General features: G+C 34.6%; 1 protein-coding gene across 1 annotated transcript; it reads left to right on the top strand.

Moving 5' to 3' along the window:
• The first annotated feature begins 8,586 nt into the window (after positions 1-8,586).
• On the top strand, positions 8,587-11,358 carry LOC110929299 ((R)-mandelonitrile lyase 1). Its single transcript, XM_022172432.2, has 3 exons — positions 8,587-8,785; positions 9,392-10,051; positions 10,310-11,358. The coding sequence occupies exons 1-3, from the start codon at positions 8,680-8,682 to the stop codon at positions 11,203-11,205; spliced, it is 1,662 nt and encodes a 553-aa protein (XP_022028124.1). The 5' UTR covers positions 8,587-8,679; the 3' UTR covers positions 11,206-11,358.
• The last annotated feature ends 949 nt before the right edge of the window (positions 11,359-12,307 follow it).

Below are 12,307 nucleotides of genomic sequence, written 5' to 3'. Positions count from 1 at the left end.
TATTGTGTTCTTGTTGTGGTTATCACCTAAGGATAGGTGACGGTATTGTTTTAAAATTTCTAAACACAAGTAAACTTGTGTTAGGGTCCTAAAGTTATAGTCTAGGTCAAAGCAATGCTAATAACCTAATTCCCTATAACCATTGGCTCTGATACCAACTCTTCTGTCACACCCCGACCACGTTAAAACAACAAACCGTGGCGGAAACGTCGGGGAGTGTTGCAACAGAATTATTGTTTCACAACCATGGTAACCAAATGTTTTGTTTTATTGAATTATTATGTAATGTACATTGTCTTTAAATCAAAACAAACAAACTACATATTGTTATGACTGTTTTTAAGTCACTAAGGCCTCGTCCAGGTCCTATGTGACACAAACTTCCTAGCAAGCATCATCAAGCAATATCACCTGAAACATATGTAAAAAGTAAAGTCAGCAAAGAAATTGCTGAGCGAGTACATAGGTTTTGTGGGAGTATCGGGTTCATGGCTTGTTTATTTGTTGCAATACCTCGTTAGACTACAAGAGTCAAAATACAAACCTCGTTTTGAAAAGTGTATTGCAACATAGTTTAACCAACTCAAATCAAGATGGTTATAATTTATAAAATCTCGTAGCCATGACTCCTAACCCAAAAACATTTGTTTTAGTAAAATAATTTGGAAACATCTCGTAAAAGCTCGTTTAATAAAACTCGTATGGTTTATATCGTTTTGAAAACCTCGTTGTGTGATATCGTTTCAAATCGTTTTCCCAAGTGAACTAAATAATGACACGCATGTAATATGATAGAATCACTTATATATAAGAAGTACCAGCGGCGTATCTACCATGATTCTATCATACTACACCCGTCCCATTATTTAATCACTACCCAAAACCAATCGTTTAATTCGTTTATCTCGTTTCAAATCGTGTATCTCGTTTCAAATCGTTTAACTCGTCCCAAAATCGTATTCGTTTTAACAGTGAAAAAGATACTTTTGGTCGTCTCGTTAACAACATTCAAACCTTCGTGACTCGTTTAACTCGTTCCTCGTTTCGCATTAACAAACCACCAAAGGGTAAGTTAACAATCATCAGGTTCGGTCGTTACCTACATAACCCCCACACATAACCATGGGTGTAGTCTGATAACGGGATTTGTCAGATCCTATGGTACCATAACCTAATACTGGTCGGCTTGATCAGAGCTAATGAATGTCATTTGTTATGTAATAACAACCAACAAGTCTTGTTCACCTTATTGAAATCGTTATTAGTTTTGTATAAACCATCTTAATCGTTTTTTAAATCATCGTTTAAATCTTGAAAATCGTTTTGCACATATGTTTCACCCCAAAACAATTGAAAACAATAAAATAGGGGAACTATGTACTCACTTGAGATTGTAGGGTATCCTTGATTTTGTGAACTATCGATGCACGGGCAATCAAGGAATCAAGTGGTACCTAGTATCGGATCGCTAGATAAATAAATCGACACCTAAATCGGGAGATAGGATAGAATGAGGTTCTATAAATCAAATGAGTAATTAAACTCATGTGGTATGATTTAATAGTCCCATCATTCTGATTGGAAGTCTACCTAAGTGCTTTTGACCCGTTTCGACACATTATGGTAACATAAGCTACCATAAGGCGTCGTTAGCGTATAACTATGTTCGGATGGTAATCTATGTGCTATGCCAAGTCTTACATGCCCAATTATCCCTAAACATGTTACTAAATCAGATTACAAGTCAAAAATATGTTCACATAGTCAAATTACGGATTTTAGCTTCAAAAGGGCATTTTGGTCATTTCCTATGGGCATACAAGCTAACTAGCAAATGACTAACCGATCCTACGTGATCATAAGGTATAACCTCAGTGGTTATTCCCTATGCAACTATGATCACTAACTAGGCTTGGTCGGATCCAAAGATCGACCAAACGGGTCGGGTTCGAAAGTATAAGCGGTTGTTTAGACCGCTTATCTTACGACCCTAAACAAGCACAAACTAATAGTGTCGAGTTAGACATGTCAAAACATGTCTAACCTACTGATTTGGTATCAAAACAAAGTGTTTTGATACCCTAAAGTAGTTCCGTTGCAAAATGCGTGCTAAAACGCATTTTGACCGAAACTTTGACTCGACACTACAACTAGATAACGTGGTAACCAGCGGTTATAATCTCGAAGGATTATAACTATCGTGATTACAATCACGTGTCAAAGTTCAATTGAACTTTGACTTGACCAATTGATGGTCAAAACCGAAAGTCAAACACTGTTTGACTTTCTGCACTACATAAGGAAAAAGCAACTAAAAGAATGAAAGAAGGCTCACCCAAGTCCTTGCTATCTTTTCTACAAAGAAGACAAGTCCCAAATGCTTGAGAGAGAGCTCCAAAGCAGATTGAAGAGAAGAGAAATGAGAATGAGCAATGAAATGAGAAGTTTGGATGGCTATTTATACTTGTGGTGAGTTAATAGGATCATCACAAGTGTTTTGCTTGGTCATTAAGCATTAATCCTAGCCATACATGTGTTACAAGCTGATTAGAAGCCTTGGTGAACACACAAACTTGCCCACCACACAAAGAAATTGCACAAACAGCCCCTGAATTTGCAAACTGTTGCTGAAAATGAACATTCTGTCCAGATGAGGCACTCGCGTAGCGCTAGGGCATAGGCCTTAGGGCTCGCGCTACGCTAGCATGTATCAGGTTCAGCAAAGTTTCAAAATTGACAGAAATGGTCCCTGCACGTGTTTAAAGCCTTTTTCGATGCGTTTAAACCCCGTTAACCTCATTTCAAGGCTCTAAAATGAAGTTAAAGCATAGGGGACTCAAAACATGTTCAAAAATATCTCGGATGTCGGTTCGTTTGATCGTACAATCGCGTTGTTCGGTTAATTACGACGGAAGTCGTAACGAACGCAAAATCGATCCAAATTAAGCGACGAATGGAATTTTTGCATGGCGATCACTAAAATAAAAATATTTTAGTGTGTACAAAAATTTTGGATGTCCAGATGTGTCCAGAACGTAAGATATGCGCGAAAATGCAAACTTACGCCGTTTTTGACACTTTTAGTCCCTGTAAGATTATATAAACATGTTTTCGCACACCGAACCTATCAAAGCTTATTTCTAAGCCATTTTTAGGTTATATATGGTATGTTTAACTTATGATCAAGTTCCGGACTGCTCGACACCATACGAATCGGTATAGTTTCACAGTTTGACACAAATAGTCCCTGCGATCGAATAAACTTGTTTTCGACACACCAAACCATCCAAAACTTATTTCTAAGTTATTTGAAGGTTATTTAAGGTATGTTAAGCCTATTTCACTATTCCGGAGTGTTTTTCGCATTAAACTGACTGCGTTTCCACACCAGTTTGCGTATAACTTTCCAGAAAGCGATTTAGAGCTCGAAATCGAACAAGAATTTGATATGTGCAAACGATACACATATTTTCACAAATCCCAAGTATGAAACACAAAATTTCATTGGTTTGGTATTTGTTCGATGGTCTTGGAGGCACAGATGTCACACTAGTCATACACATGCAACATATTGTATGACCAAGTTATTTCTAAACTAAGCATATATGATCCACATAAATGATTGCACATAATTTAATTGTACAAATAATAACATGGCTAAACTGGAGTTGCCACATAACTTAGGTGGCTCGTACTTTTCTTTTCATCAAAGAATAGTGCTAATAACAATAATGTGCAATAGCAAATGTAAAAAAAAAATTAAAAAAAAAATAAATTCTAGCCCATTAGGTTTAGAATCAAATGGGTATACTATCTAAAAAAATTTATAACATATATATGTATCGAAATTTAAAAAAAAATGTGCCTCTCAGAATCACGGGCCTTGACCGGTGGTCCTTCCCACCCACCCCCATAGCCGCCCATGATACAAATCATCAATTCTTACAAAACATGTTGAAACTAAACTATTACATCATTGGATAAATAGTAAAAGGCAAACATATAAGAATTCTGAATCTTGGAGATGCAGGTTGCGTGCTTTGTTTTGTAGTGTTGTGGTTGAAAGATTGTTGTGCTACAACGCGGCGCTTGCGAGTTCATACCTAGGGATGTTCGGTTTTCAATTTGTATATTTCGCTAAAACAATTATTATGTACATAGTACACAAAAGGTTTAAACAAAAGACACCCTTGGAAAGGTGATCATGTGTACCTTTAAATCACAAGGAGCTAGTTCATCCCATGACTTATGCTCCCTTTAATAGTTTTTCTCCTTTTCTAATTTAATTTTGTATCCTTTGTTTTCTAATTTGTTTCAAAAAAAAGTTTTAGGTCAAGCATTACTCATTCCCGCATAACTTTTGTTTTATTTTGTTATTTGTTAATTGTGTTAAATGGGTCAAGTCACTCACAACAATGCGAGACCAAACTACATATAGTTGAAATACAATTGTCTTTATTACTCTTACCTAAACCTGGCAAAACAAGACCATCCATTCTATTTTGAGTTGATATGGGTATTTTAAATTTTAAGATGGGTTAAGATGGACCAAACAAAATTAGTCACTAGGTTAGGATGGGTTATGAAGTGGTGGATAAAAAAAAAGAGTAGGTCACAATGGGTATGAAATAAAACCCAAACGGGTCAGGATGGGTATAAGATAAAATCACTAAACTAATTACTACTCGTAGATATCTCCCGTAGTACACTCCCGTTGTTCTTCGTTTAAAAATAATAAAAATTTAAAATAATTAAAAAAATCAAAAAATAAAAAAAAATCCAAAAAACAAAAAAATTCTAAAAAATCAAAAAATTCCTAAAAATATCATAAAAATATAAAAAATCTAAAATCCTAAAAAATAAAAAAAATCTAAAAAATCAACAAATTTCTAAAAAATAAAAAAATTCTAAAAAATCAAAAATATCCTAAAAAATAAAAAAATCAAAAAAATCAAAAAAATAAAAAAAAAATAAAAAAAAATCTAAATATTCTAGAAAACCAAAAAAAATCTAAAAAATCAAAAAAAAAATCTAAAAAATCATAAAAATTCTAAAAAATCCAAAAAATTATAGAAAATCAAAAAAATCGTAAAAAATAAAACAGATCTAATTAATCAAAAAAATTCTAAAAAATCATAAAAATACTAAAAAATCCAAAAAATTCTAAAAAAATCCTAAAAAATAATAAAAAATAGGCAAATTGGATTTAAATAATCCCAACTCACTGTTATTGGTCAATAATAATCCCAACTCATTTAATCACCAATAATAATCCGAACTATTCCCTTTTGTTTGTAAAATACTCCCAGTTAAAAAAACACTAACTAGGTTAAAAATTTGCTGACGTGGCAGGTGACGAGGCATGCACATCAGCAAATTTGCTGACGTGGCAGTTGATGTGGCTTTTTTGATGACGTGGCAGCTGACGTGGCTGTCTACGTGGCATTTTTTGATGATGTGGCAGGTGACTTGACATGCCACATCAGCAATTTTTTAACCTAGTTAGTGTTATTTTAACTGGGAGTATTTTACAAACAAAAGTGAATAGTTCGGATTATTATTGGTGATTAAATGAGTTGGGATTATTATTGGCCAATAACAGTGAGTTGAGATTATTTAAATCCAATTTACCTAAAAAATAAAAAAAGTTCTAAAAAATCATAAAAATTCTAAAAAGAAAAAAAAACTCATAAAAAATAAAAAAAAAATTCCAAAAAATCAAAAAAATTACAAAAAACTCATTGCAAATTGTTATTACAAAGAGTTTTAATTTTTTTAGATTTTTAGAATTTTTATGATTTTTTTAATTTTTTTTATTTTTCAGAATTTTTTGGATTTTTTTGAACTTTTATGATTTTTTAGATTTTTTAATTTTTATTTCATTTTTTAGAATTTTTTTGATTTTTTAGAGTTTTTCGGATTTTTTTTTAATTTCTATGATTTTTATATATATATTTTTTTTATTTTTAGACTTTTTTTGTTTTTTTAAATTTTTTTATTTTTTAGATTTTTTTGGAATTTTTAGATTTTTATGATTTTTTAGATTTTTTTTGATTTTTTATAATTTTTTTGAATTTTTCGAATTTTTTTTATTTTTATATTTTTTTGATTTTTTAGAATTTTTTTTTTGTTTTTTATAATTTTTTTGATTTTTTAGATTTTTCGGATTTTTTAGATTTTTTATAATTTTTTCGGATTTTTTAGATTTTTTATGATTTTTTAGAACTCAAACCCATCCTAACCCAAACCCATCCTAACCCAAACCCATCTTGACCCGTTACCCATCCAACTTTTTTTTTAAAATACCCATCCTGACCTATACCCATCCTAACCCAAACCCATCTTGACCCATTATCCAAACCCATCCAACTTGCCCACTTTGCCACCACTCTTACCCAACGAAAAATCCGAAAGCTTAAATATTCTAAACTAGTAATAAGACGGTAATCATGTATAACATTGCACCTACGGTCCAACCGATTGGGACAGTGGGTTTTCCTGCTACAGACAAAAAGACCCTACCCCGCGATAGATTGACTAGAGGAATGTGCTCTTCTCTTAGGTCTAAATTGGGCATCTTCTTGCTTATGACTAGGTCTCGTATGGGAGCATTTGACCTCAGGTCACCAACTCACCATCAATGAAGTTAGTCTTACTCCCAAGTTGTAGGAAGGAGTTAGCGGGATGTGGGTTGACCGGCTCAATAGAGAATTGAGCGGTTCTGGTTAAAACATGTTGGACTGACTTGATAGGTCTTCATAGGTATACTTTACATGTACTTTTAGAATGGTTAACACACGCACACTAATTCTACTTCTAATCAATATTCAATACAGGTTTCAAACCCTTAATCTCATGGGGAGCGACACCACTTAGCACAGTTATAATAACTCTAGAAGCGTCCGTGTGATACTCTATAGGTTCTAATGAACGTAGGATCCTAGTAACTCCTGAAATTATTATCATGAACTTTTCCCTTTATTTTTCCTTTTTCGTAATTATTCTTAGAACTTGTGCAGTGGAAGGGGGAAGATAATGCCCCACCCTTAGGCATTTTGCGTCATATGGCGGTCTAGTCAGTTTTGAGTATTTTGGGACATCATCTTAAAACGGTTGTAGTGGTATAATGCCCCATAATGCCCCATCCAATGATTACCTAATTATTATTATTATTATTATTGTTGTTGTTGTTGTTGTTGTTGTTGTTGTTGTTGTTGTTGTTGTTGTTGTTGTTGTTGTTGTTGTTGTTGTTGTTGTTGTTGTTGTTGTTGTTGTTGTTGTTGTTGTTGTTGTTGTTGTTGTTGTTGTTGTTGTTGTTGTTGTTGTTGTTGTTGTTGTTCTTGTTGTTGTTGTTGTTGTTGTTTTTTAAATTAAATCTCATAATATTTTATTAATTAAATAAAAATTACATAAATAATAAAACACAAATACATAATACTACTCGTCTTAATTTTCCTTGGTTTTCATACGCAAGGACTCGTAGTGCTTAAGTACACTTTTGAATACCGGTGAATCCAAGTGTCCCTCTCGCATCCGGTGTTTGATTAAAATAATCAAAGTTGTTTTCCAAGTCTTCGGCGTTGCGTAAAAATAAACGTTTACTAATCCGGAAACGACGCCTAAAATCTTCTGGGTTTGGGTAAGTAGGCGCTTCATCGAAGTAATCTTTCATCAACCGATTGTTTGCCGAAAGTCGCTGGCGTTCAATATATTCTCTTGGTAAAATTTCACATTGAGGCCGGCTACAATGCTTTATATACCACGCCACGAGTTTGCACGCATTAGTAACCGCCTCTTGCTCGACCTCCTTATCGGCCGAGTCAACCTCATCCACTAAAACTCTTTGTAATAACAATTTGCAATGGTCAACGAGGACGTGGGGAAATTCATTTTTTATAGAAATGGTTTGTAGTTTTAGGTTGTATGTGTAGGTTTTTGTTTGTGGTTTGTATAAAATGAGGTGTAGGGTAAGTATAAATATAAAAGTGAAATAAAAAAATATATAATCTATCCATTAATTTGACCATTGGCAACTCTCCTACTAGCCAAAAGAATCTTGTGCAGGCGTTTAAAATAGGACGCTCCACCCATTTTTTTTCAAAAAAAAAAATAAATAAATAAAAGCCCCTGAGGTGGCCTTGTGGCTTGAATGGACATTTTTTTTTGGGAAAAAACGACAAAAAACCTCTCACTACAGGTGGTGTTAAAGGGTAAAAGAAGCAAAAAATAAAAAGTCATGATAAGGCATTACTTTTTTTTAAACGGAAAATTTGGATTACTGACCGACCACTAGAATATTATCGTTACATCAACGGAACTATCGATCATATCCATCTTCACTAGACATAATACCTATACACAATTTTTTCATGTTAGAAGTAAACAAACACGATGGAGCCTTTTATTTTGATTGAAAAATGAATTGCCGTAAAAAACAAAATAGGCCCATACATGTGTAATAAAGCACGTGGCCTAAGTAATAAAGCACGTTACCCGTAACCCTCGCTGACCCGTGAACCCATGACCCGTGAACAATTCGATTACACCTGCATACTCCTGACCATATAAATGTGTGTTATCCTCCCTTCTTTTGCAACAGCAAAATACCATTCCTTCATTATCTTATAGCCTCAGATCCCCTTAAAGGACTGCCAATATATCTTGTTCTACAATACCATAATGATGAACTTTCAAACAATATTGCATAATGTTCCTCTCTTATTTCTCCTATTTTGCATTCGGCTACAACAAGTATATTGTTCTGTTCACCACGATTCTCCTCCAGGCAAGAATCACTCCATCACTCATTCTAAGGGTGCAAACGAGCCGAGCCCAAGCTCCACTAGGATCGAGCTCGAGCTTGTTTAACTTATCAAAGCTTGAGCTCGAGCTCGGCTCAATTCGAGCTTTGTTTTGAAAGCTAAACCTCGGCTTGTAGGAAGTTTCAAGCTCAAGCTTGGCTCGTTTATTATTTATTTTATTAATAAATATTATTATCTTATATATAAATTATCTTATATATAAATTAGTTAGTTTTCATATTTTTCTGAATAGTGGTTATTATTATTATTTAAATATATATTTAATATATTAATAAAAATTATATAGACAGGTAGCTCGTTTAGTCTCGTGAGCTGGCTCAAACTCGATAAATGAAGCAGGCTCGAGCTTTTAGTAAATGAGCTTGTTTTTAGGCTTGGACTTAGGCTTGAGCTCATTTAAGCTAGGCTCGTTTGAGCTTTTATGGAGCCGAGCTCGAGCAGCTCAGTTCGTTTGCTGATTTCTCACTTAGGATCCTGAAAATGAACAAAAGTTAGGAAGATTTTAGACAAAAGAATCTCTAGATATATACCAGTTTATATCACTCAAATGATGTATGTATGCTATGCAGATTCAGGTTACCTTCTTTTTACATACGAAGCCACTGATTTCTCTCCTGCGAAAGCTTACGATTACATCATTATCGGTGGAGGGACTGCTGGTTGCCCGTTAGCTGCCACTTTATCAGAATCTTATTCCGTCCTGCTACTTGAGAGGGGCGGTAGTTTGAACACGAGCGTTTTGTATGAAAGTAATATCTATCAGACTGTCCTAGCTGCAAATGATAACGATTCGCCAGCTCAGGTTTTTGATACTGAAGACGGTCTACAGAACGCAAGGGCGAGGATATTGGGAGGCGGTAGCATGATAAATTTTGGGTTTTATTCTAGAGCTGATGACTATTTCTATGATAACGCAGGTATCAAATGGGATATGGGAGCTGTTGAAAGAGCCTACGAGTGGGTAGAAAATAGTATTGTTACTCGTCCAGCACGTTTAAATAGGTTTCAAACTTCTTTCTTTACTGGGTTAGTCGAATCAGGAGTTGATCCTGATAATGGGTTCACATTTGACCATGTTCAAGGAACCAAGGTTGGTGGTTCAATATTCAGTGATTCGGGGAGACGACATGGAGCGGTTGAGCTTCTCAACAATGCCAACCCGGAAAATTTAGATGTGTTGGTTCATGCGATGGTCGACCGGGTGATCTTCTCCACCTCAAACCCTTTAGGTAATCAACCATTGTTCATGATCTAGTTATGTTGTTAAAACCAATATTCTTCTATTTAATTAATATGGACACAAAGCAGAACAAGAAAAAATAAGAGAAATTCTCAAGAAAAATGTACATTGGGGTTAACAGCTAGTAACTTTTTTATCAGTTCTCAACCAATATGCTGAAATAAGCATAAAAATAGAATTTTAATTTGTGACTTAGTAGTGAAATTTATACGCATTAGATAGTTATTTGTATTGTTTTCTTGCATAGCTGCGGTTGGAGTAACATACCATGATTCAAATGGAAAATATCATGAAGTTCATGTAAAAACAAATGGAGAGGTAATTTTGAGTGCCGGAGCTATTGGAAGTCCACAACTTTTGCTGCTAAGTGGACTGGGGCCAACTTCATACCTTTCATCCCTCAATATTCCTGTTGTTCGGGACCATCCTTTCGTTGGGCAGTTCATGGCTGATCATCAACGAACAGGGGTAAATATCTTGCTTCCAGATGCAATAACAGATGCAGGTCTCCGTGTGGTTGGGATTGCTGAAAGTGGACCGTACATCGAGTCACTTGCAGTCCCCCCAAACACACCTCTCACGAGTTTCATACCTTCCGTGGGTCCGGTGTCACTTTTTAACTCAAGTGTGCAGATAATTGCTGGAAAGATTACTAGGCCTATATCAACAGGTTCACTACATCTCTTATCCGCGTCTAATGTAACGGTTAGCCCAAGCGTCCGCTTTAATTACTACAATCACACCGAAGACGTAAATCAATGCTGGAACGCTGTGGAAGTTATTAGAAAATTGTTGGCTACTACAACCATGGAAGAGTACAAATTTGATGGACAAAGTTTCAAATTTATTGGGTTGCCGTTACCTGAGGATTCATCAGATTATGAGACCATTGCGAGTTTTTGTCGTGATAGTATGGGCACATTTTGGCATATGCATGGTGGATGCTTGCCTAACAAGGTTGTTGACAGCAATCTGAAAGTCATCGGGGTTGATTCTTTACGGGTCGTCGACGCTTCAACATTTTTCAACGCTCCAGGAACAAATCCTCAGGCAACAACCATGATGTTGGGTCGGTATGTTGGTGTGAAAATGCTTGAAGAGAGAGCAGCAAGTCAGGGGCATCCGTTCTTAGAGTACATCTAATGTATTGTCTCTGATGTTTAGTTTATGTCTTATTTCCCGATTTTAATAAGCACACCTGCATCTACATGTACTTTTTCATAATTTCATATTAAGTTATACACACAAGGTAATAAAATGTTCTTAATATACTACTACTAATTTACCAGAAAATTATAACATATCTTGTTTCTATTGGTCTTTAAAATTCTACATATTATTAGATTTTATATTGATAGCTATCTTAAACATGAAAATCAGGTTTTTCCACCTACGACCCCTAGTAATTTCATGAAAATGTAGTGATGGATGTCGAAGGGTTAGTAAAAAATACGAGTAAAACTCAAACCCAACTACCTTATTAGATAGGGTAAGTCGGGTGTCGAACTACGAGGAGTACCATGGAAAGTGTTGTTGTTTAATTGTTCTTTACTAATTAACCAAATTACTAAAAAAGAGAATCGATTGTTTAAGAGTTGTTTCAAAAACTAAATTAACTACGGGTTGTAAAAAGTTGGAGAAAAAGTGACTCCTCCAAGTTTCAGATTCAAAGTGGGTTCAAGTGATTAGTTTTGATTGAGAAAATCACAAAGACATGATTAAAATAATTAAATAGTTAATTGTGACACATGAGGACTAAGTACTTTGATTGCAAAACAACGAAAGGTTATTACACGATTATATTTGAACATTACCAAACCCAATCCATATTTAGTATATCCCAATTACTAGAAATCTTGGGAATTGAAAGAATTAAAAAGAGGTTTTAGATAAAATCAATTGTTTACAATCAAACTAACAAATTACTAAGTAAAAAGCATCGAATGCTTAGATTGCCAATCTTAATTACAAAGAAAAACCGAAAACAATCATCCACTTACAAGAATCCTCCACTCGGAGGAATCCACGAAGAAATTAGCCACTCATTCTTGTGAATTGATCTTCAATCTTGAGGTTGGAATGCATTATGAATGATGGAATGATGATTAGATGGTGTGGAATGATGGAAAAACTTCAAAAAAAACCCCAAATTCGCCCCTTAGGTTGTGCCCCCTTGTTGAAATGAATAATCAAACCCCTATTTTTTCACATGTTTTTAATCAATTTTCGTAACACAGCACTGTAG

Source organism: Helianthus annuus, chromosome 3, assembly GCF_002127325.2.
Source record: "Helianthus annuus cultivar XRQ/B chromosome 3, HanXRQr2.0-SUNRISE, whole genome shotgun sequence".
NCBI lineage: Eukaryota > Viridiplantae > Streptophyta > Magnoliopsida > Asterales > Asteraceae > Helianthus > Helianthus annuus.
The sequence above is the reverse complement of the archived record's forward strand: the minus strand, read 5'-3'. Positions and strand labels throughout refer to the sequence as shown.